This window comes from Pungitius pungitius, chromosome 11, assembly GCF_949316345.1.
Source record: "Pungitius pungitius chromosome 11, fPunPun2.1, whole genome shotgun sequence".
In the NCBI taxonomy this organism is placed as follows: Eukaryota; Metazoa; Chordata; class Actinopteri; order Perciformes; family Gasterosteidae; genus Pungitius; species Pungitius pungitius.
The window spans coordinates 3450269-3476061 of NC_084910.1; the positions used below are offsets into that span (position 1 = coordinate 3450269).

At 46.0% G+C, this 25793-nt stretch overlaps 1 protein-coding gene across 1 annotated transcript in view; it reads left to right on the plus strand.

Annotated features, from left to right (window-relative positions):
* Positions 1-25793, plus strand: part of LOC119198194 (nuclear factor of activated T-cells, cytoplasmic 1-like) — a 51650-nt gene that overhangs the window by 12312 nt on the left and 13545 nt on the right. The window contains exons 4-9 of the mRNA XM_037455121.2: positions 1643-1845; positions 3758-3930; positions 4788-4928; positions 13615-13670; positions 15546-15678; positions 21154-21819. Of these exons, the coding sequence (XP_037311018.2) occupies positions 1643-1845; positions 3758-3930; positions 4788-4928; positions 13615-13670; positions 15546-15678; positions 21154-21819 (1372 nt within the window). The remainder of the gene's footprint in view (positions 1-1642; positions 1846-3757; positions 3931-4787; positions 4929-13614; positions 13671-15545; positions 15679-21153; positions 21820-25793) is intronic.

The following is a 25793-nucleotide window of genomic DNA, read 5'->3' on the forward strand; positions in this document are numbered from 1 at the left end:
CCTCGCTCTGAATGTTATGTGCGGTCAAGGAGCCACCTGAGTGGATCCAAAGAGGTCCAGCCGTTGAGGAGTTGGTCCTCTCGGATTTCTCTCGGTTTGAACCCCGATGGATTCTGCAGTCGTCTTCATAGATATACACAGATTTCCAAGTTCACACACAACAACACATCCACACATTGACCACTTTTCACTGCACGGAGCAGGCTTAAACTGGGAGGTCTGCTGTGACTCAGTTCCATCAGAATCCACATTTTGGTTGGTAATTCATTCTGATGAGAAGTCACCCACAAGGTATTGGTTGTCCTTCACCTCACTTTCTTCGAATTTGTAACCCAGCTTTATATTTTAAGCCATTTTACACTGGTGTGAATCATCAAATAATATTTATTTAAACACTGTGAGAAAATGATCCAGTGATGCTGAAGGTAATTTGGCACTTGCACTCAATATATGAAGAGACTTCGACCCCCAAAAAGTCAACAGTGCTTTTCAAACCGCGCATGGCTATGGCGCTTTTCTTCTCTTTTTAAAAATATTTGATCTTTTTATTACTCGAGCAGTAGCAGTTAATGGAGGCCTTGAGGAGGAAATGGTAGTTGTTTGAAGTGGTGGTTCTGATACAGGAGTCTCTTTCATCACAGTGGGACACAGTCTTTAACGGGAATCATAATGCACGTTCATAACTGCCCAAAGGCATGCCAAGCCCCACAAAGTGTGTTGTGTTATTGTACTTGGGTGTAATGTATGATGAATTTGCCACTACCATACTTACAGTATATCAACACAGTTATTAGAATCTAAATGTATGTTGATCATTTTTTAGAGACAACACGCTTATCATTTTGTTAGTGGTTGTCAATGTCTATAGTTTCATACACTTTATAAACTTTGAGCATCTCACCTTGGAGCTGACTCGAGATGATTGTCCTGGCTTCTTATTTTGTCTCTTTAAGGTCGGATTCCATTGAGTCACTTTCGATTGTTTGCTGGCACATTTTTTATTAGCTGCCACGGTTTGGGTCTGCTCTATGTCTTATTTTGTAGTTTTCATGTATCTTGTGTTCCTGGGTGACTTCACTTCCTGCTTTGTCTTGTGATTGCTTGATTGTTTCCACATGTGTCCAATCACCTGCACCTCCCTTGTGTATTTAAGCCCTGTGTGCCAGTTATCCTTTGTCGTGTCATTGTCTACGTCAGTTGTCGTTGGTGCACGGTCTTCGGTTTGGTGATGCTTGTTTTTGGAATAAAGAGCACGTCTGGAACTCCTGCGTTTGAGTCCTGCCTCCTTCCACCTGCGCCAGCTCCCACCCTGACATTAGCAGCAATACCGTTTTTAGGTACTGGAAAGCCCGGCCCTCCTTCATCCTCCAATCCAAACCCCTGAAAAAAGAAACCTCATGGAATGTAGAACTACATAAAACAGTACGACGGCAATGAAAACGGGTCTCCAACCCGGTCAAAGGACAAACAAAGACAATGCGCTTGTTCATCAGCCATGTCGGAGCTATCATTAAAAGCCCCTTTAAAAACCAGTAGCCGATGTGCACTGAATCTCCGTTTCCTAAATAAGGGGTTGCTCGAGATGGAGATCTTTACAACCTGATGTTGCCTCTCACCTGGGTCACTTTGTTCTTCTCGCCAGCTTTATGGCTACATGGAAAGCGAGCCGCTCACCCTGCAGCTGTTCATAGGCACCGCAGACGACCGCCTCCTGCGCCCACATGCCTTCTACCAGGTCCACCGCATCACTGGCAAGACCGTCTCCACCGCCAGCCATGAAGTCATGCAATCCAACACCAAAGTTCTGGAGATCCCTCTGCTGCCCGAAAACAACATGAGAGCAATGTGAGTTCCTTTAGACTTTCACAAGTCACCTTTAAGTCTTTTGCTTTCCACATTCTTCATGTACAGCCACAATAACTCACACTTTCTTTCGTGATTCAGAATAGTTTGGTGCGGACGATACATCAATATATAAAGGAATAAAAAAGTTTACTAAATGACTCTTCAAGTCTTCAGCGCCTATGCATGCTTCCATGGAGGTGTTCACTTGAAGTGTCTCAGTAAGTCTTGACGATGTTAGTCTTATCTAAATTAACAACACTGGCAGTCTGCAAAACCATCCCCACCAAGACACTTTGGGAGTGTAAGTATAGAAAACTAAATTTACAAAAGCTCTTTGAATCATACCCACTACATTCAACAAACAGTAGTGTTGTTAGCCAACTCTGAAGCACTTAAATTTTGAGCTATTGCACAAATTACTATTACCTACTTTAATTTGCTACTGTAAATGAGAGGACAATTTTCTTTCAGAATAAAATGAGCTAACAAACAACCCATCTTACTTAGAAAAGCCCTGTGAGCTCAAACAGAAATGAATGGACACATATTACTTTGTAAAAGTTTGCCAAAACTTGCTTAAAGTCTTCTCCGAAGTATGGTCTACATTTAAAATCACAGCCAAATTTGTCTGCGGTAAATCAGCCTTGGCCGCTCTCCTCGTCCCTGCAGACCTGCAGTAGGGGACGGTGCTCTGCAGGGCGTCCGGGCATTAGCTCCTGACCTGGGGCTCCGTTCAGACCAGGCTGCAGTGGATTCTGTTGGACTTGGGCCTAGAGCTCTGGGTTATGGATAAAAACCGCTGCATCCGAACCGAGGTTACATAAATACGTTACCTCTTGCTGCACCTGGGGTTCATCCAACTGAGTTATGATTTAATATAGATTTTTTATTCATGTTTGTTTAAATCCGTCCTGCCTTACTATATACTTTTCAACAACATCACAATGCCTTATATTGTATCTTTGTATTTATGAGCGCCCCTCACCCATTTGACATAATGTGTCCCTTAGGATGAATCTGATATTTCAAGATAAATTCAAGAGGAAGTTTCTTCTCCCCTTTACGTGAGCACACACGCTAAAGGAAGACGAGTGAAAGTTGTCATTCTCTCCCCTGACTGCCTAAAAAGTCCCCCAAAAATCCTTGAACCGTTTATTTAAATTCATATAAGGCTGTGTTTGAAAATGAATGCAGTTTTTCCAAAAAAGAAATTCACCCCTTTCCCTTCCAAATTGTGAAATAAAATACAGACAGACGGCTTAAAAAAAGAGATGTAGCGCAACACATGTCAATGATTTACCAAACGTTTTTACCCTTAAACATGTCAAGCGTAAAGCTTCAGTGGTGTGAAGAGTACAGAGAGGTTTGGTGAGCGCTCAGATAGCAATAAAGTGACTCTGGTGTGCACCGACTGTAGCAGAAGGGAACGTGTTGGACGGCGCGCTCAGTCCTGAGGATTCCTCCAGAGAGCTGCTAATTCCTGGACCACCGTGACCCTTTAAAAACCGTGATGCAAAGACATTAATGTCCAACTCTCTGTCTTTGATGACATGCTGTATTAATAACGACACGGGCATGCTCCAGTGCACTTCCAGTGCTTGATCTACACTAGCGGGCTTCTCTGCTGTTCTTTAATGTGCAGCTACTAAGTTTTAAACTGCCTGAGTCATTCGATATGCTCCCATTTCTCTTCCTTGTCTTTATTTTCTTGTGTTTGGAGAAGCCTGCATGAATGCAAGATGTGCGGTAGCAGAAACGCAACAATGGAGGCTTGCCTGACACAGTTGTTTTGTAGGAGCATGCACGTGTGCCTTGAGACCAAGACGAAACGTCACTTTTCCATTATCTTGAATACAAAATGTCCTCTTTGAAACACATGTTTACATTGTACTCTTCCCCGCACTTGTCCCAGAATTGATTGTGCAGGGATCCTGAAGCTGCGTAATTCAGACATCGAGCTTCGCAAAGGGGAAACCGACATCGGACGCAAAAACACACGCGTGAGATTGGTGTTCCGTGTGCACATCAACCAGCCCAACGGCAGGACTTTGTCCCTTCAGGCTGCGTCCAACCCCATTGAATGCTGTAAGTTGGACGGAAATAAACAGGCTCTCCTGGCTCGCCACTAAGGAAAATGCTAGCATCCATTGGTTATAACTGGAGCAAATCCAAGGCCCCTGAAGCTTTACGTGATCGAAGCAATAGCCCAAGGCATAGATGCATCGTACGTGTTGCCACACACGGGTACTACTAGTTATCGTACTACGCGCATTAGCGTAGGTTCCATAAAGGTCATTTGCCAGCCTCCAACCAGTTTTGGCACAGTTGAATGAGCGCATTGAAAGAAACCTCTGTTTCTTTGTCATTCATTTGTGCATAAAGGTGTGCAGTTATTTGCACCCAGGAAAGCCAAATTCACGTTAAAGGTAAGTAAGGGCTAAAACGGATGTTAATCTGAGTTGGTTCATCACTACTGAGAGGGTTTGTTGAGTAAAAATAAGTTCCAATTTCTAAAATGATGTGGTAAATTTAAATGCATAATAGATTTAGATTTAAACATTTATGTGAAAATCAACGTATGTGCTTCTGTGAATCTGATCACCAAATCCTAAAGGCTAAAGCTGAGTAGCGAGCCCCAGTTACAGAAAACAGTGACCGTGAGGAGGCTGGCGACCGGCCCTCAATGGAAAAACGTGACCTAAGGATCGGTTCATGAATACGTTGTTTGGATCAGTCGCCCCTTTCGATGTCATTTAAAATGCTGCTGTTGGCCAAAAACCAATTAGCCAGGGGTTATGAAATCATCACAATAAAGTTGATAAAGTCTTTTTTACTGCTCTTTTACTGGCTGTGTGCTTCTCGGAGTGGATGGAGACCAGCCAGTGAGTTCATGTGGGCTCACACACACACACTGTATTGAAATGTGCGTGTCCCTCCCGCAGCTCAGCGCTCGGCTCAGGAGCTCCCGTTGGTGGAGAAGCAGAGTGTGGATAGTTACCTTGCCACGGGAGGCAAAATGATGCTCCTGAGCGGCCTAAACTTTCTCCCTGACTCCAAGGTGGTGTTCGTGGAGAAGGCGCAGGGTAAGCTGCCGTCACAATGCCATGTTTACTGCCTCTCTCTCTCTCTCTCTCTCTCTCTCTCTCTCTCTCTCCCTCTTTGCCTCCGTTGCATTTCCTCCGTCTCTCGTCCCGTCAAAATAGAGCAGGCGCTGCCAGAGAGACACATGTGGTGTTCATTAAGCCGCTATATTTTTAACCAAAGCGTATTTACATTTGCTGTAGTTTCCATTGCCTGTTCAATGGTGCTCGCCACAAGTTAAGGAATGATTCACAACCGGGGCATGTGCAACGTCTCTTTCTCTCACTTTCCCTCTCTCCGTTCCCTCCCTTGCTCGTGACATTTAACCATCTCGCTTACTCTCACTTCTGTGTATTTCACCCGTTCTACCGGATACTCACCGTGGCAGTGAAGTGCATAGTTGCAAGTGAATGATGGTTTCCTTGATTGCTCCCACTAAATCAGAAGCAAAGGTCAAGCACAGTGAAAGCTCTGTTGAAGTCTGTTGAAACACGATGTTGATGAGCAACAGAGATATGGGAGGCATCTCTGATAATTTCCACCAATTGAATGATCAGTGATTTCATTATTTAATGATTGTGGACAACAATTCCCCTAGTTAAACTCAAAAATACTTTTTTTTTATTCCAGACCAAACGTCACCAAAGACTATGCAAAATATACCATGATCTGATGCATAGATGAATGAATAAACCATGTATTTATTATTGTCATGAATGTAATGTCTCACATGGGTGTGCATGACACAATTAATGAAAGCCAGATCAAGTCTTCTGCAAATAGAATTGCAAACAGTGCAATAAAACCGAATGAATCAGTGGAGACTACTTGACACCGTCATGACTGCTTCAACACAGCTCGCTCTACATCGACCTTCATCATTGGGAGGGAAAAGTCCAACTTGGATCATTGGTTTTCCCGAACATTTAAAAAACTGTCAACTCAAAATATGACACACTCTGAATCACCTATCAGGTTCGGGGATAGGTGGAGATGGGGTGAAGGGAGGTGGATGAACTTGGTAACATGGGGTCTCCTTCCTCCTTGCTTTACTTAGTCATGGAAGGGGATCCCCTGGAGAGGAAAGGCCAAACACACACAACACCTCCGCCTCTGTACTCCGAGCTATTTGAGACTCATGACCCTTTGAAGGGTGTGTTACCCCTTTTCTCACCCCCTCGCAGCCTACCTTGCGCTCTGCGTTTCCTCTTTTTCTCTCCTTTCACCCCCTCGTCCTTTTATTCTTCTTACCTCTATCCTCGATACCCGTTAAAGACATTAGCCGGCACGGAGCTCTGCTCTGGTGGGATCCCCACACTCGTGCCTGCCATCGACATTTCAGTGGTTTGTTTTCTGTCTCTGTGGTGTGGAGAGCGAGAGAGAGAGAGACGTCTAATTCTTATTTTTTTATTATTCTTATTTTTTTATTATTGGTTTATTTTATACGGGACAGTGCATATTAATGAAAACATATCTTTAAATGTGCCATTTGTAGTCCCAAGGGAAGGATGTTACAAAATAAACCTAAAGACAACACTTTACAATAATTGCTACAAAAAATGAAAAACCTGAGAATAAAAATCTTGTACATTGTACTTTTTCCTCAACTTGACTAAATGACAAAATGACTCTCCACTTCCAGGGTCTCTTAGGGTTCCACACTGGAACACACACATCATGATGCCTTTCAGGCTTAAAAACTCCCTTGTGTTATTTAGAAGGACAAAACTGGAATGAGGAGAACAAAAAGAAAAAGAATCCAAAAAGAATCCAATAAAATTATAATTACTTCATAGATTTATTCTATAACTTTGGTTTTATTGTCCTTTGGAAAAGTTCATGACTAAATGCACCCGTGGATACAGAGCGTTACACCGCAATAATTACTACTCGCAGACCTTATACACAGAGTGGGACACGCACATGCGCACGCACAGCCGAGGTATTTGTACAGCACGACACCAATCACTTCTTTTGCCTCAGTGGTGACAGCCTTTATAGTTTTCTGCCATCAAAGATCAGGGCGCCTGCTCATTTTCCAAAATTGACTCCAATAAACACCTTCCAAAAAATTCCACAAATCCTAAGGAACAACAGACGGTCCTTCGAGTCTCCCAATCCAACTGAATGATTAAACAACCCATGTGGAGTCAGAGGGAGACGACAAACGGCACAAACGCCTATTAGCCCAAATGAGACAGCCACCAATCATGAATACATGAATTTGTGCTTTCCATTTGTCTTCACACACTCTGGGATGTGGGATGGGAAGCTGCTTTTAGCACAAACATACCCAGATGACTGTTTTGGAACGGCCTGCTTGGGAAAACAACAAGAGCAGATGTCAATGCATTACTTGAGTCTTAAATAATGGATGACATCAACAACTTAGAGATTTTCCTATTAACAGTTTCTGGTTAAGCAATGACAAACACCCCAGAATCTTCCACTGGTTCTTGGCAAATCATTGACGCTGCTGATCGTGTTGACACTTTAGTTTACACTGTCTTTTAGGGCCTCTGACATGATTTTAAAAGTGAATATTTTATATTAAAATTCACAAAATGAGTCTCCCCATACGTTTTTGATTCTGGGGTGAACATGCACCAGTGTCTGCTTAAACAGCACATATTGCTCTAGTGCAAATTAATATAGATGGGCACGTTGTTGTTTCCTCTCAATGGGAAAGCAGATCCAAGACAGATCCTTCGGAGAAAAAAAACCTGCATACATGTTCTTTTAACCTGCTGTACGGTTCAATTATGTCTTTCACAGCCACTTAAACTCCTTCTCCACTTTACTCCATGTTGTTTTGATTGTCTGCCGGCCCTCCCCCGGGACGTCCTCGGTATCAAATGAGCAGAGCGCCTTGTTGTTGCCACTGCGGGAGACCTTAATGCGGCTTGAAAAATAATTACTTGTACTTTTCAAATGCCACGCCGCTCCCGACCGCTCCACCTCGTCATCCGCAAGATCCAAACCGATGCAAATGCGCCTGTTTTTTTTGTTGTTGTTGTTTTGTTCTGTTGTGTACGTGGGCGCAGGCTATCGCTGCTTTGCCTGCGGGCCTGTTTGCGTTGCTCAGTAGGAAGTGTTTTCAGTGAGTCATCCGCAAGGGGGGTTCCCTGTGGAGGGGTGAAACGGAAAAGGCAAGACCCTCGGAGAGTTGCGAAAGAGGGAACGGAGAGGAGAGGAAGAAGAAAGGCAAAAAGGACGGCGCGTCCTCTGAATTCTGATTAGTGACCTTGTAACGGAGACATCGGAGAATAGAAGTGATCACGTGCTTGCCCTCATGACTTGATTAGTCAATGAATGTCAGGGACATTCATGTGACTTTTATAAAAGTGAAGAAGTAGTATTTAGTCCTTCATTGGATGAACAAATGCTCTTCTTATTCTTTTAGTTCATTACAGACCACACACAGAGAGCAAATTAAATCGGACTGTAGCCGGATAATGATAGACTCCAAACTCCACATTTTTTCTGCTGCAACATAAACATTCTTTTCAACCGTAATTATTGTTTTTTGTATTTTTAATAGATAGATAGATCTTTTTTTTCACTGAAGTGGAGAGTTCTTCCCTTCACGTAGCCGCAATATGACAATTTATGAAAAATGAAATCTCTTTTTGCATAGTTGTGCTCATTTTTTTTATTCCATACGTACTGAGGCTGCGTCAGTGTTTTGGTTTTCCCTAACCACTCATTTGGCGCAGAACTTCGAGGACATACCTGGCGCACCTATTGCAGTGTGCGTTCTAGCTCGCCCTGCTTTCCATGGATGGAATAATAGCTGGAGGCAGGGAAAATAGAGACAGACACACAGAGAGAGAGAGAGAGAGAGCTGGGGAAAGCCTACACTCTGACTTAGAGGGGAGGTAAGGGAATTCCCTGGTGAGCTGGATAGTTTTTACATCTGGTCGGATTGGAACGTTGCCTTGAGCTCGGCTGCACCACACACGCCTGGACTGCAGCAGGCAGAAGTCTGGTCTTGTGCACCTCCGCTGCAGGCTGGTCGGACAGCCAAGACTAAGAGAAGTTTGAGCTACAGTTTGATCTGTAACATTAGGACAGAAGAGTCAACAGCCATTACCCTTGGCTATTTATATTGTCACGTGGAGACTCCTCAGCAAAAGGCTCAACCATTTGGATCCGCGTACCTTTTATAATTCAAGGAAAGCAAGCCTCACTTTACTTGATCTGCACGGTTAGAGTTCATTCATAGACTGTTTATAATTGGCTGAACACTTCTACCGTGGACAAGTCTAAACACCGGGGTAATCGGTCGATGTATTGTACTTCTAGCGCTATGTCTAGACTGCCCTTTGGCTTCAGGCTAGAATAATCTTGCATAATCTTGGCTCATATTTTGCCACTATGGAAGGGTAAGGTTAGCCTCCACCCCTGCTTCAGGCTAGAGATCACAAAGTGTGAGTCATAGTATAGTGTCTAATTGGGACGGTATACTGCACCAAAATCAATGGTTATGAGTAATAATTCTAACAGTTCTAAGAGGATCCCTCTATCAGAGCTGGAGGGACTTTACCTCTCATGCTCTTTTTGCCACCCCCCTCATAAAGCATCTATCACTGCGGGTCCAAAGCTGCAGAGAAACGAATGGGTCACTACCCCAAAAGAGCTAACCATGCACAACCAGCATTGTGGGTTGAAGATGTCATTGTCAACTTTAAAGATGCAGGGTGGATTTTTGATTTGGGAGCAGTTAGATCACCTCAACATGGCAGCAGCCGGAGGCTAATAGCTAACGGTGCTAAAAGCTCTAACAGTAAAAGGTCTGGTAAACGTGCCGTCAGAGCTAAGAGGGTTTACTGGAGGCTTCCATGACACCGCTTAGGGTTGAGACAGCCCTATAAGCTCCAAGGGCCACATCTAACGGCACGCCCATTTGGCTAGCTTAGCCTGGGTGTACACATTTTAAGAGTGACATTGGCTAAGTTAGACAAAAGTATTCACTTAAGCTGACGCTCAGTGAAATGGTAATAAAAATTGCCTCTCAAAGCCTGTGGCTTAAATGTTTTACTTTTATGGTGTAAGGTTTCTTCAGCAAACGGCCTGTAAAGCATTTTGGAATGCCTTCGGCACCAATACACTTCAAAGGGGTCATGGCGGTATCAGGTCAAAAACATGTCTAGATTGTCCTGTGGCCTCTGCCTTTTCTTTAAACTTCTCTGAATGGGTCATAGTTAAAAAAAAAGGGGTTTAGTAAGCAAAGCATAGGGAAGCTAGGATCAACAGCCCACACAGAGGGCGAGTAATTCCCCCAATCAGGTAGAAATGATATCTTTACATAGCTAATATCTGTTAAATGCTTCATTAATGAAATATACAGAGAACTCTTAAAGAAATCCTACACAAAAAAAACAGCATTTAGTTGCTGTCGTCCTTCCCCGTACAGTCAGTTCTAGGCTCCGTCAGTGAAGGTCGAGTTTCTGATATACTGTGGAACACACTATGGAGGCCAAACAGCATTGAGTACTTCCATGTGAACACAAATACTATACAAAAGTAAATGTCTGGATGATGTTCCAGCCCTCCCTCTCGGTCTTTAGATCATTTTCAGACTCAATGCCACACAGCTGGAGCCTTGATGAAAGGAAGAAAATTGGCAACTGGCCGCCGTCCCCCTCAGCCTGCACCCACGGGTCAAGTCAGCTCACGCTTTCCCTGTTTTACACCAAGAATAACTCACTTCCTGCCTATAAACCCATCATGGATCTACCGTCAGGTCTTGATTTACACAGAAGCCTTTTCAATTTGAAGCAGCCCGTCATTTCTCCAGTTTCACCACCGCCCAGATTGGCAGAGGTCAGGTGCTCCGGGGGGGAAAGGCAGCTCAGATGAGTCATGGGGGACCCCTTTTTGGCCTTTTGGCTTTGCTCCTTGTTGGACAACAAATGTATGCTGTGAAAGAATTTGTAAAAAAAAAAAACTAGTATTTTCAGTCTGGGGAAAAGCAGCAGAGCAGCACTAAAGCCAAATATAAACTTGACGTATGTTAACAGAAAAGATACTCCTGAAGATTATCCCCGGAAAAGGAAGCCTTACAGGAGTTTTACAAAATGCATCTGGGTTGTTTCCAAGAAAGCCTCAGCAATTAAGAATGTCAACTATATTTTCCGCTCACAAAATATATTTTCTTCGGTCAGTTGAAGTTATTTTGCATTACATAAGACTTTTTAAGAGAAGAAAAATCGCATTTTGATGCTATCACTCAGCTGTCTTTGTTAAAGCCTAGGAATATGATATGCTTAAAAATACATTTGCTGTCAGCAGGGGTTGTTTGTTCTTTTGATAAAACAATGTGGAAGACACATAAATATTATTTTTATTAAGCAATTAAAGTAAAGTGAAGATATTCAAGTGAGAAGATTTGATTTACTCTCACAACATCTTGTTTTGTCAAGAATCAAAGAAGGCTCCAAGACGCCCCAATTGCTTGATGATGAGTGTTTACTCCTGGCTGTCTGTGTAGATCTTTTGTCTTTGTGGATATTCATTGCACATGTGAGTCGCGTAGAGCAATAGGCATAAGGTTGGTTTGGGCTGTCTCCGTATGGGTGATGCTTCCATTCATTTTCTATTTTTAAACGGCACCGGTCTCGGGACGCTTCTCGTCTTACCTCTGTTGTATGTGGTTCCCACTCTTGCCATCCGAGTCGAAGGCCCAAACAAAGCTCGAGGATACCGCGGCTGCGTGTCTACTACTACTACTGCGCGTGTGGGTGGAGGCTGCGTGGAGGCGAAGGTGTTGTTGGGAACAGAAGCATTTTGCAGATGTTGCAGGGAAGAAGAAGAGAATGGAAAGTTCTGCGACTCTCAAAGGTATGCTACATGTGGCCCGATCCCGATTCCTGTCTCACTTTTACCTTTTCCAAAGTCTGACGAAGCAATCGGTGACAAGTTTGGGGGATCAAAGTAGCAGGGAGCTGTAAAAAGGTTCGGGAGATGAGATGGAGAAGAAGTGGGATGGGGTGAAATCAAAAGAGGAGTTTGAAAAACATGTTTACTTGTGGAGGTTAGGATTGACGTCGTGTTCTAAGGTTTCCCTCTTGGAGTGTGTCCCAGAGCGGAGGCGGGTGCGATTCCCTCTTGGTTCCCCTAGACGTAACATGAGGAACGCTCATATCTGTTTGTCTCTGTCTCTCCGCCTTTCTCTGACCTTCTCCCTGTCGGCGCTCGGTCTCGTTGTCCTTCCACACTTTGAGGCACTACGCAGCATGACTTGCGACTCTCATTCTTTTTCGGTCTCTAAAATCACCGGCCAAATGCACAGTATGATTTCTGTGCCCCACGGCAGTCCTATAGGGCCCTGCTTCTATTTCCCTGGTCACCCACATCCTGTGCGTTGCAGCGATGCACACTTCTCCATATGTCACTCTGATTTCCCCAAGTTCAAATAGAAAACCCTTATCTGATCTGTTCAGCGTCTGTTTTGCTCTTTCCCTGAGTTTTTATACGGCCATTTTGGAAAGAGATATCCACTGATGTTCACCCTCTGAATAGTAAAGCTGACCACCAGCCCCCACAGCCACGGCTCACCAATGATGCTTGATTCTCTCACTTTCTGCTTGATGTAAAAAACACAATTCTTTTCTGGGGAGAAAAAAAAAACTGAGAGTTTTACATCTTCCAGAGCTGCTGGACTCCAGTTCTTTGGAGAATAACTCTTGATTATCTTATCTGATGGCTTCCTGTCCCCGAAGCAAAGCACAGCGTTCCAGCCTGAAGTCCCGGCTGCTGCTTGCTGCAGCTAACGTACAGTAGCGGTGCCACAGTGCCCGTATTACCTCACGTGGTTGCGCCAGTGACACAAAGACTCTTCTGTTACTTCTATTTCTGACAGCCCTAATGAGTCATCAGTTCCCAAAAAGGGAAGAAAAAAAAAAATGCACTGTGGTCTGTGCTGATTGCCCAAGCAGAGCCCCGAGAGTCTGTTTGCTAAGGTGTGGCAAGAAATCACGGAGTAAACCCAAAGAATGTGAGCTGAGCTTCTGCAGACTTCCGACAGCTGCTGTACCTCACAGGCCTTTTATTGCATGGCAGCAAAGGGAACCTCCTTATCACAACTAGACAAAGATGAAAAGAAAGAGAACAAAAGCTGCTGTTTTTCCTTTTTTTCCACACAGCTCAGTTAAGAATAGACATCATGAATGAAGCGACCGAAATAGTGACAACCGAGATGGAAACCTGGGTGGTCTTGTTTGAAGATATGACCGTTTGATGCTTAACTTCTCAACAATTTTGTATAGAATTTGACAATATCACGATTTTGACAAACTGCATTTTTCTTTGGTTCTTTGTTTTGGGTTTCTGTGATCAAAATTGGATTGGTTTTTAGGATAAACCCTGACAATAACAAAAAAAGAAAATAATAAAAATAGATATTTGACAAAAATAATAGTAAGGAGTGAAATACAATCTAAAAAAGACTTAAGTCAGTAAATGCATTGGAAAGCTGAAATGTTTTACATTGATCCCTTTTATAAAGTGACCAATTATCAAATTATTGAACAATTCTATCAGCTAATTGTTTCTATCTGCTAATTGTTGCTGCACTAAACAAGAGCACACTTCAATGACTGAATAAAAGCCACCTCTCCCCCCTATCTAAGGTCTTGCTGCTTGGAACATGATACTAAATATTGTATTTTATTCTTTTGCCAACAGATGGGCATCATCTGTGGGAGACAGAAGCCAAAGTTGACAGGGACTCCGTCAAAAATGTAAGTGCACCTCAAGGACTTATTTGAAACGCTCCCTCTGTCTGCAGTCCTACCCTCCCTTGACACTTTCACTTTTTCCTTTTTGTCTCATCCTCATCTGTGTCCCCTGAAATGATGTAATCTTTGCACAGGCATTACAAGATGCCACATAGAATATGTTGATTAGCTCATGCAATCCTGAATGGAATTTTCACAAAATCTCTCTCCCCTAACCGAGTAAACACCGGCTGCCATGTTGTTTTTGCCTCAAAACAAAAACAGACATGTGTAGGGATTACAAAATATAAGTACACACACACACACACACACTCTCACACACACACACACCACAGCCGTCCCAGAATAGCCAGACGATTAGTTCACAGCAAAGCGCCTCGTCGCCTCGTCTGTGCTGGGATCATGCAGCCAAGAGTTGATTACCCTCCTGCTTTTACCTGCTGCTTTTCATGTGACCCCAAATGAGAAAATAACCCAGTGCAGTTGTTTCACTGAAGCTTAGGCACACATTCAGATTGTGTTAACATAAACCGCGGTGGGATGGAACGAAGCAAATGTTGTTCTACGTGTCCCAGAAGGTCTTGAATTAATTGAGACTCGGTTAGGTCTGTACAGGATCTGCAAAAAAACGTGTTTGCTTGTGACACCGTGTTCTGCATTGCCGACACCTTTCATCAGCAACATCTCATCCTCAACCCCTCCAACTCTCCCTTTATTTGTGTAAACTAACTGATGCAATGTTCACTCGCACGGGGTCTAAAAGAGGCTCACATGCATCCAAATGCTGCAACTTCATGGTGTTTTTTCTTCTTCTTGTTGTTGCTATTTGACTCAGGTAAATTACTTTGGTTGCGTCAGGAGGGTAAATGTGCACTGCTGTCTAATTGGCCTATGGGGCTACCGATGGGCCATGGCTGGGATCCCAGATGCTGAAAAATTAGCGGGCATGCAGGGCTCGGCCGGGGGCGGGTAGGCGAGGTTGATGAAAGACAAATACTAACTAACGTGTGTTGATTCGAGGCTCCAACAAACAAGCGGGGAGGGAAGGCGAGAGGGTTCTGGCCTTCCTCTTGTGTCAGTTGGCACCGGGCTACCCTAAAGTGCTCCAGACTGCCTGCCCAACAGTGTTTTTATTGCCATCCAGGGCGTGCTAATTTTCATTGGTTATGGAGAGGGAAAAAGCATGTGCACACTTACACACGCTCAGTCAGCCACCTGCATGTTCTCTTTTTCGTCATCTGGAGGGCAGACGGGCGATGGTTGAGGGTTGAGCGTGTCCCTCACCTCCAACCCCCCCCCCCCCCCCCCCAACCCCCTACGGCTCCCTCCATCCACAGCGATGAACTACAAAAAAACCTGCTTCCTGTCATTCTAGTCCGCTTGGACCCCAACGAGTGTGACAGCCGTCTCAGGAATTAGGCACTCAAACTCTGTCAAATTCCCTCCATGTTCTTTTTTTTTTTATAAAGACAGCAGTGAAAGTTCACATCCGTCCAGACTTGTCGAAGTCTGGCCTCGGGGGGGGCGGGAAGGGGTACACACAGGGGAGGCATGGCTGTGCAAACAAATAAGCCATGCAGTGCTAAGCCAAGGCCGGGCTTTTCCTCAGAGATAAACACGGGCACCGAACCCACCTCATGGGGCCTACACGGTCCAGACAAGCTCATTTACATCAGCTCCCAGTCCAGCCTCCTGGAAACAGTACACTAAATGGAGTTAAATAAACATAGCCGTTGATTAATCTGCTGCAGGAGGTTGCACGACAAACCCAAAGTTGGAGGGTGAAATCTGATATACGACTAGCTTTTTTTCATGCCATCGGCAGCTGTTTTGCTTCATAAAGTTGAAATATCTCATGTTATCTCATCTGTGTTTTAGAGTACTGTTGTTGTGGAGATCCCGCCGTACAGGAACCAGAAAATATCCAGCCCCGTGCAGGTTAACTTCTACGTCTGCAACGGCAAGAGGAAGAGGAGCCAGTACCAGCGCTTCACCTACCTGCCTCCTCACGGTAATAAGCCTAAATATGAATTGAAATGAATTGAATTTATACTTTTTTTTTTTTTTTATAGCTTTCACAAGCTGCACACTTAGAGCGTTTGTCCAGGAGTTGACATCCCTCCACTGTAAGTTTATCGCGCGCCGTCCACGCGCCGTACGAGGTCCGCGGCCGTGTTTTTTTTTCGGGTCGACGTTTTGGACCTTGTGCCGTGAGCCTGCGAGCGAGAGCGGAAGATGCGAGGCGTGTTTACTCTGCAAACGAGACGGCGTTCCCCAGCGATAAGGTGCACCCGCTGAGTGACAGAGCCTCCGAGCGCTGTTGATGAAGAGAAGTCAACCCCCCCCCGACGACCTGACTTTCACACCGCACCTCACAGAATGCCCCCCCCCCTCCATACACACACACACACACACACACACACACACAGGTGCATATACCATGCAGTGCTTTGCCCCGTCATTCGTGTAGTGACCTGAAAACCCAGGAATACTTCTGTCTGTGTTCATCATGTGTCCCTGGCCTCAGTGTTTATGGATGGCTTTCACAGTGGAATTTGAAGAATGTATTGCTGAGAGTGCGGAGAAGAGTTCCCCCTCAAAAAATTGGTCATCGAGAGCTGTTGACTTTTAGCAACCGGCGCAGGCAAACTACCAGCTTGTGTATCACTTTGACCCATTTCCACTGGAATAGAGATATTTCATCTTCATCTGTTGACTAAGCAGGCAAATCCATTGCTGTCGGGAGTTTAGTTCCTTTTTCAGTGTACTAAACAATATTTATCCACTGGTCTATAGTTGCTGAAGGCGGGTTTCCCAGCCTGTGTAGGGATTCCAACCAGCAGCGAGACCTGCATCCTACTCTAGATAACCAGCAAAAATCCATTAGATTAAAACAATGTTACCTTGTATTCATTGATCAGTTATCTAATGGATCTAATGCTGCTGGGAGGGCATGCATTACTTTTTAAGTTAACACAATATGACATTTAGATTATCAGCAGATTATGGATTCATGGCCACATGGAGATAAGTGTTTGTGTTTTTATACAATGCCCTGAAAGCAAGTCAAGCAAGGCCCTATTTGGAAATGCCCGATTATATGTCGAAAACGTTCACTGCGGGTAAGTGGACCAGTGTGTCCTAGTATGGCAGATCGATTTTCACAAAATGTACTTCCGCGGGGGGAGAAAGAAGGGCGGAGCTGTAGAGGCTTATCGGCCTCTTCTAAGCATCTCCAAGTCATTTCCCAGAACATAAACACAGCTCTAATTAAAAGATGACTTGTTGTGTTCTGTCTTTTGTTGCCAAGTTAACCACAAGTACAGTGTGGACCACACAAGCAGGGCCAGTGTCTTTGCAAAGGAGCATAATTAACTCTCAAGTGTTACAGCCAAAGAAGAGAAATGCACAAGCTATTGGCTTCCACATTAAAAATTATACAACATGCTTTATTAAAAGGGGAATTGAGAACAATAGTTGTAATGATAATTGAGATAGATTTTGTACCAGCATAGTGAATATTCAATGCTATCCTATTAAGAAGCCTTCTCAAAGAATTCTGTTTAAAAAGATTTTTATCATTGTGAAAAAACCCTCTTTGACAATGATGAATAACACATTCAAATACTTTCAATACAGCAGCAAAGAATGAGGAAATCCCAATGAAGCTTTTGCTTTTGAAGCTTCCACTGTTTCTCTGTGTGTGTGTGTGTGTGTAGGTGTGTGTGTGTGTAAGTGTATGTGTGTCAACACTGAGCAAAACAACCAACACAGTGGCCAGGTACTCGGGGTGGGCTGGGTGGAGAACACCGACACACACACACACACACACACACACACGCAGAAAGAAACCGTTGTCAACACCTTCTTTTTTTCGTTCGCTCGTATGAAAAGACGCTTCCGGCCCGCTGTCCCACTTCATGCACAGTTGTGGCCTCTGACGTTGTTTAGAGAGAACATTTCTTTCACACCCTGGTGTCTACTCTTCTATAAAAAGGCAAAGCCGACCCTTTAAATAGGCTGACTTGTTTGAAACAGCGGAAGGATGAAGCAAACACTCTGGGACACAGATGCTCGTGAAAACCACGTTTTTTTCCTTTAAGGTCATGTGACCATCTTGTTGTTTTGTTAATGCAAATGCAGTTGAAATCTACTGTTCTTGAACACTGGTGCCTAGTTTCAGTACGGCGTGTGTTCCCCTTTGGGTATCTTGAAGCATAAATTGAGCCACTCAGGAACAGCATCGTTAAAATGTGTGTTTTTCTTCGCCGTGCAGTATGTCAGAGAGAGAGAGAGAGAGAGAGAGAGAGCATATGGGTCAAGCCTCTTTATTTCCTTCAGCCGAGCTTCAGAGAACCCTGGCCGTTAGCTTTCCACAAAGGTTAATAAAACTGTGTACTCCCAACTCATTTAAGCAAAATGCATGAAAAACACAAAAGCCAATCCTGAGACGTGCGCTCACAAGTCACTGAGCATGAGGTGCATTGGCCTTCGGCAGATGGAATCGCAGAGACATTTTACTGTTGATTAACACGGCCTGCCTGCCTGTCCTTGAAGCAGAGGCCAGCATCCCTGTCTGGCTCCCGGAATGAGCCCCTCTTTTCCGAGCTCACTTCCAATAATTATTGCGTGAGCAGAGACGTGGACGTGTCGCTTTTTCGAATAAGAAAAACATTTGGCACCGACCGCATTCAAACGAGAATCGGCACAAAGTTTAAAAAAAAAAAAAAAAAAAAAAAAGTCCTGGCAGCGACCGAAAGCATGAGCGAAGAACTTCTCGGAACCCCTTTTATTTTTAAAGGCCGTCCGGAGATTCCTCTGTAATATCGAGTTCTATTCTCAACGCAAGGACTCTTTCCGCTGCATTGGTTTGCGGTCGGAGCTGGCATCGGGGATCCTCAGAAACGCGCTCTATGACACTTACAGGAAAAGTTAATGAACCACACATTGTTCATTTTTTTCGTAAATGTTTGCACAATCGCGTATGTTCCCCCCCTAGACAAAAAACTAGACAAAGGCTGAACTGTTTCTGTCATGTCTACGTCTTTGTGCTCTGTCAGACATACCTACAGCACACTGAGGCCAACAGTATGCAGGCTGACCAGATTGCCGACACAGTGCCAGGTACCCTTTTGAGGCCCGTGAACTACCACCTGCTCCCACAGTCCCTCCTGCTCGATTGGTGGTAGACGAGGTCTACGCGGTCTTCCTGATCAAACGCACCGATACGCACATCTATGCCCCGATTCCTATTCCCTTTGAGAGGAAGCGAGTGCTCAATAAAATACCCGGATCTTACTTGATCAGTTTAATACGAGCAGACGGATGGAGGGGAAACCATGTGCAGAACATCAACTGTCTGTGGGCCATAAGCCACAGGTTGGGAGGAAATAGAAGCCAGCTGAAGTTGGGACGGGCTCGGTGAATCTGTTTTCTCAGCTCTCACACAGAGTGGAAAGGAGACACACAGATGGGTGGAGCTGGGGGGAGACCTCTGTATATATATATGAGGAGGGAAAATCTCGAGGGCAGGGGGGGTGGAGAAATTGTTTGAAAGTTTTAATAGAAGGGCTATTAGTCTAACATGATTTGATTTCCTGTTTGGTCAGTGTTGATCAAAATCAGAGGGAATACAGGAAAATGATGTTGACAAACGACCTCACTCGAAATGAAAACTTGAAGCTGCATTAGACCAAACTGGACTTAAAAAACACACTTTAACTGGATTCCAAAGGTCAACAGTCTCCCGTCTCTTCTGAGATACTGCTGATTCCCCTAAATCCAATTCTCATGTTTGTTTCAGTCAAAGGCAGGACATCTTGTGACATGGTATCAGATTAGTTCAATCTTAAGAAGGGCCTCCAGAGTAAGATACAGACACTAGCGCTATAGGCAATCGGCCTCTTTTAGCCCTGTTTTTTCTACTGGTGTAAATCATCATTAACCACGAGGACTGATAACCATGAAGTGATTGTTGTTATTACAGCATTTTTACTCTGCAACTGGGACATCTCACCCCTTGACTCCATGGCCATGTGCCATCCATTGACACACAAAAAACTGAAGGCGTGGATGAAACTGAGGCTGTGGATGTAGTGGGAGCCATGTGACTTGGCTGGTTATCCCCCTGTGGCCGTGGAGTGGAGGCCTGTGTATCATGGGACTCCCCCCTACGATGCTGCCCCAGACACCTGACCCGGTCCCTGGTCTCCGACGGCAGGCGGGGGCTGACGTAAATGTGCGCCCTGCTTTGTTATCATCGCACAGCATCTCGGCGCCCTCAGAGGCCACGGGCGTGATTAATGACGACGCAACTCCCACCGATAAATAATGGACACAATAAAAAACGTATTTAAAAAAAAAAATACATTTCATATGGACCCTTTGCTTCTATTTTGTACCTACAGTTCACATTGACATCTGTGCGCCTATGAGGAAACGTCACTTGGAACTGAAAACTCTCAAGTGTTGGCATCAGACGCCCTCCACACCCATTAACGCGTTTTAACAATGTGTAGAAACAGAAACAGTGTGTACATTGTGACTCAGAGGCCTTTGCTATGCATCTGGGTGTCTTAACATTGCCCTATTAGTTTTCCTCTGGCTCACTCTGTCTATATGGTCTTATGTGATAAATCGGCAGCGAGCTTGTCAGTGTGCGTTCCTCTCCATCTTTCAGCCCAGGTTGTATCGCTCTGTTCTGAAATCTCTCAATTAATAGAAAGTTTGTTTTGGATAACTGCATTTGACGGCAAACAGGAAGCATGTGATACCTGTCCGTCAAAAGCAATCAGGAAACCGTGCAGACGATCTGCGCTGGATTAGAGATTGGAAGAGAAGAGGCAGGATGATAAAGTGTGGCCACTGCACTCTCCTCCATTAGCCGGGGGCCTGAAGCTCCTGAAACCACAGGCGCAACTCCATAGCCTCTTAAGGAGCTCAGGCGGCCTAATCAAAATCAAATCATCTCCCTTTTTCACCCTCTCCCTCTATCTTTTGGTCCTGGGAGAAACAATTACTTGTAGAGTGTGGAGGAAACCTTGGGGTCCTGGGCTCCTTGAGCAGCAGCAGCAGCCCGGTCCTTTTAAAGTTGTCTTTTATTTTATATCAGAGCTGGAGGAGAGTCCAAAGAAAATAGGCCGTATTCGTTATTAGAGCCAGCTGTGGCTTTCCACACTGATGACTCATCCATTTTTCTTTCCCCCCCCCCCCTATTCTTTTGCCCTCGCTCTTTTTTTCCCCGACGCGGTAGAGAGGGGTGGCGGTTGGAAGGCGTGAGGGTTTCTCTATTAGAGAGCTCAGCCAAGTTGACACCGAGCCCATATCCACTGGTGGTTGTTTGTTTGGATTATGGAGGGTATCGCTGCCACAACTGTGCTTGCTCACTGCTTTACTCGGCGTCACTCAATGCGCCACGTGGATTCCCTGCACCTTTTTTTTTGTTGTAATATCTCCATCTCCTTTCTTTCTACTTTTTTCCCCCCAGCGCCGATAATAAAGACAGAACCCAATGATGAATATGATTCTCTGGGGATTGCGAGACTGCCCATGCATTCAAAGCCCTATTACAGCCGGCCCAGACTCACTCCCATCATGCCTGTAGCCGACCCCGATGCCTGCCTGGTTGGTGGCTACCCTCCCTGCCCGCCTCGCCATGCTGCCATGCCATCGTCGTCCCCCAGCTCCAGCCCCACCCTGCATGACCTGTCCCCCGTGGCATACACCAAGTGCCTCCCCAACAGCCCCACCCATGCGGCGCAGCCAGGCCCTGCGGTGCCCCCCATCCAGGTGACCCCTGGCCACCCCAACCTCACCCATCCAGCATCGCCAGACCACAGCTCACCCCTAGGGATGCTTCATTCTCAAGGCAGCCCCATCCACCTCAACAGCCCAGGGCCCCACGGTTACCATCCTATCTATGCCAACAGCAGTCCCTCATCCTCCCCGGTTTCCCACCCCTCCACTCCTGGGGGCACTGCGGAGAGTCCGTTCGTTCAGGCCTACAGCCCCGGTCCGGCTCAGGCGGTGCCCGGCTCAACCCCAACCGGAAGGAGGTCACCCGGCCTGTTACCCGAAGATGCCCGCCCCCCTTCGATGGGCGTCACCGTCAAACAGGAGCCCCAGGAACTGGACCAGATGTACCTAGATGATGGTGAGTTAAGACAAACAAGGTGACGTTGTCTGCAAGTTTCCATTTGATAACAATTTGACTAACGGGGGAGGCGTTTTGTTTCTCACTATGGAAGCATCGCTTAATGAGCTCTCTGTCCATGCCAGAAAAAAATGGCTGTTTACATTTCATTTACTTAACACCTCTTGCTTATCTGCAATCCCCCACACATGGCCGCACCCTGCTGTACCCCCTCACTATTTCCTGATAGGATTCTGGCAGCAGATGTAGGTCCCATTTGTTTAATTTTAGACCGTGGCAGATTTATTTGCTCTTGGCGAAACACGCGGTCCGGCTTATGTTGTCCAAGCGGCTGCTTCGACGGTAAAAACGCTAAATTGCCTTGATGGGATTTTGAAACAATCTGTCAAAACATGAGAAGAGTGAGGTCAGTCGGGGGAGCAGCAGAACTGAAACAGTGGCACACGCGTAGCCAGCCAAACTGTTGACACAAGGACTAATGAAGGAAGCAAAACAATAGGTAGGGGTTTCCTGAGCCAAGCCATTTTTTCTCTCCTCCCCCCCCCCCCCCCCCCCCCCCCCCCCTCCCCATCGCTCTGGGAGTGATGCTGGGAGCCGGAAGGCAAAGGCTTTGTTTTCCCGTTGTTTCCCCATGGAGTCGACACCATGCGGCTGTCGTCATCAGGGGAGGCTGCGGGGGTCACTGGTCTCCCTCCGGCAATGAAACCAGTCACACCCCCGGGGACCAGCATATGGTCGAGTTTACTGCCTCCCATGTCCACCTGACACGGTGTCTCTCAGGTCACTAACCTGTTATCTTTGTTAGCAGAGGCTCCACTCGTTGTTATGACGTGTGTTCGCGGAGCACATCAATGGCATCGGGCCAATTTCAAACATTAACCCCCTCCCCCCACCTCCGACTGAACTCAGGAATATTGGCCTTCCTGTCCAACTTTTTTTCAGAAAAATGATGTTAAGTGTGAGTGTGTGCACACTTCAATCAACAGCTCTGGAATAAGAGGAGTGATAAGCACAAGGGGACACGGGGAGTTTTGCTGTGAAACTGTAATTGAGTTGAAATGCAGCTGTCAGCATATCTGTCGGTCCCGATAAGTCCCATTAGGCCTCACCACATACAGACAACACAGAGACACGGGATGCCTGTCTGTTATCAGCCCCATAACCTGATTTCCAACTTTTCTTTTCTCTCTCCCCATTTTCTCACGTCTCATTTTCTTGAGTTTGCGGAAAGGCTCTGCAAATCTAATTGGAAACGAAGCTGCTCATTTGAATTTTGGACTGTTTTCAATAAGTTATGGCGGGCAGAAGCTTTCATTTCCGTTTTAATTGGATAAAGTGAAACTGTAGCTTCGTTTAGCATTTTGTAACAAGGTTGGAAAGAGGTCCTTTTACACCAACACTACGCAAATACACCAAATGTACATAGCACATATATAATCAGGGTCCTCTCCCCAACTACTCCGTTCACTGTCACTTTAGCAGGTTCAATCGCCCCTCCAACCCGGTGGCCAAATGTATTCAGCCAGTGATTACAGCTGCATTAGGGACGTGCAGGAATGTGTATTGATCGACCGACAGGACAGAGAAGCAGCTCCTTGAGAAACCTCAGTGCGCTGCCGTTTTGCATCACCTAACGTCTGCGCAGGCATCTGTGGTGAGCCTGTGAAGGCCCTGTAAGTGTGCGGTGGTAACAGCACACTCCAAAGGCATCCACGCGGCTCGCAGGCCCGGCCCGGCCCGGCCCCATCCCAAACCCCTCAAATGAGCCCTAAGCTAAAATAAATAAGATCGGAAGGCAGCTTGCAGGGCGTCCGTCTCCCTGTCCACACGCATTACCAGCATATGTTAGCGAGCTGAGCGCTCCATTAGAGGGGGGGGGGGGGGGGGGTGGGGAGACAAGTGGATGACCTCACCACAGCGGCAGTGATTTAACGCCGGCAATGCAGACCAGCGTTCCTCCCCAGCAATTGGGGGTTGTGGGGGTGGGGGGTGGGGTGATTTGGAGTCTGTGCTGGAGCACACTTGATCTTCCCCAAGAGCGGAGCGCCTCCCACGCTCGAACGCCGAGGCCTCCGGCTCTCATCAGCCAGAGGAAATGTGTCTCTCCGGCCAGGCTCACATTTTACACAGCCCATGAGAAATCACTCAACTTATCAACGGTGAGCTACTGTACCACAAGGAGCTTGGTTAGCATGGAGGGAGTCTGGGATTTAAACCCCCCCCACCCTCCCCCCGACTGCCGTACACAGTCTCCCATTGTAATCTGCTAAACTCTTCCCTCTGCTGCGATAGAAGCTTTTCTCGCTACATCGCAAGACACACGGCAACGATTTGGTTGTCTGCAATGAGATTTTACGGTAAGAATCCGGTTTGGCAGACAGATGTAGAAAGTTTATTTCACTCAGCGCCATGTTGGCCGTCACCGGTGTGAGTCTCAGTTCTCATAGCTGGGGCAAAAGATCAGCAGATCAGCAGGATTTACAAAATAGACGCAAGTCAAAAATGGAGAACTCGGTTATACGCACAGTGGGAGGGAGGAAGCTTCTAGTTTGCTCACAGCCTTACGAGGTGCTTTACTGTGAGGATAATGCCAGTCCAATGACACTAGTGCACTTAAAAATAGAGTGTATGAAAAACAGGGTCCGCGGCCTTTGAGTTTGCCGTGTCTAATTAGAGCTAAAAAAGAAACGCTAAAATGGTTACACTTTGCAGTAAGTGTGTTGTTTGTTTTCCCAAACAACCACTGGCGCACACGTCTGTCCACAAACACACACACACACACACACACACACTCACTAACACGCATGGACACCTTTGATCGTGGCCTCTTTCTTCTCTTACGCAAACTATATTTGAAAGTTCCTCACATCACGTGTTGAAGACCCTTCACTTGAAGCTCTATCCCCGGGTGTTTGGAGGTATTTTTTTGCTGCAGATGTGCGCGCGCGTGTGTGTGTGTGTGTGTGTGTGTGTGTGTGTGTGTAGAGCAGAAGCGGTGCGCCGGCCGGGCTGGCGCTCGTGTGAGCGCGCTGCCGTGTGTCCCGTCTGATTAGCTGCCGCCGCGACAGGTGATATCCTGAAGTGCAGCTGAACGCGGCACACAGCAAATGAGCTCGTGTTAATCAGAGGGCCAGATTCCTACCAGCTGCCTCCCCGGGAAACAGAGGGCCCTTATTCCCCAAAATAAGAAAAACACGGAGCGCAACGCAGCCTCTGTGGATTTTTTTTGGACATTTGACATATGGGCTCTGATTGCCTCGTGTTACCGGCTAGTTTTCCTTGTGATTGTTTCCTCCCCGATTCAAAGTTGATGCATTTGGAACCCTGCTAGGCTTGTTTTTCTCCAAATGAAAACAGAATTGTTGTCGGCCCTGCTTTCCTCCTCCTCCCCACCCGGTTGCCACTTAAATATTTTTTTTTTTTTTTTTAAAAGGCTAACCTTCCTGAGGATCACCGTCCACCACGGATGCCTCCGAACGCAACTCGAAGGCTTTCCTCATGGAAATTTTAACACATTCTGGCAAGTTTCCCAGACCCCAGGACTCCGCAAAAACCCCTAATGATGATTGAGAGGCCGTCCGCGCCGCGCTGAAAACATGCTGAGTCGCTAACATTGGAGTGTGCCGCAAGGCTGGCTCCGGGATTGGAGAGGGTCAGAGGACAGGCAGAGGATTTTTTTGGGGGGGGGGGGGGGGGGGGGGGGATTGCGTGCGGTGTTCATCAAAGTGTCCAAGGGGACTCACTAAAGCAGAGCTGCTCCTGTACCTTTGGATGGTACGTGTTTGTGTGTCCGTGTCTCTTTTAGTTAATAGAATCAGGGAGATGGGGAAGTGCTGACTGCCGGTGCTTTCACAACACTCCACCTCTGACCCCCCCCCCTCCCCCCTGGCCTTTTAGGAGCAGGTCAATCTCAAGCTAAGAGTGCACAGAAAGAGAGGATGTCTTGTCGTTAAGTGCAATGCTAAGAACATAGT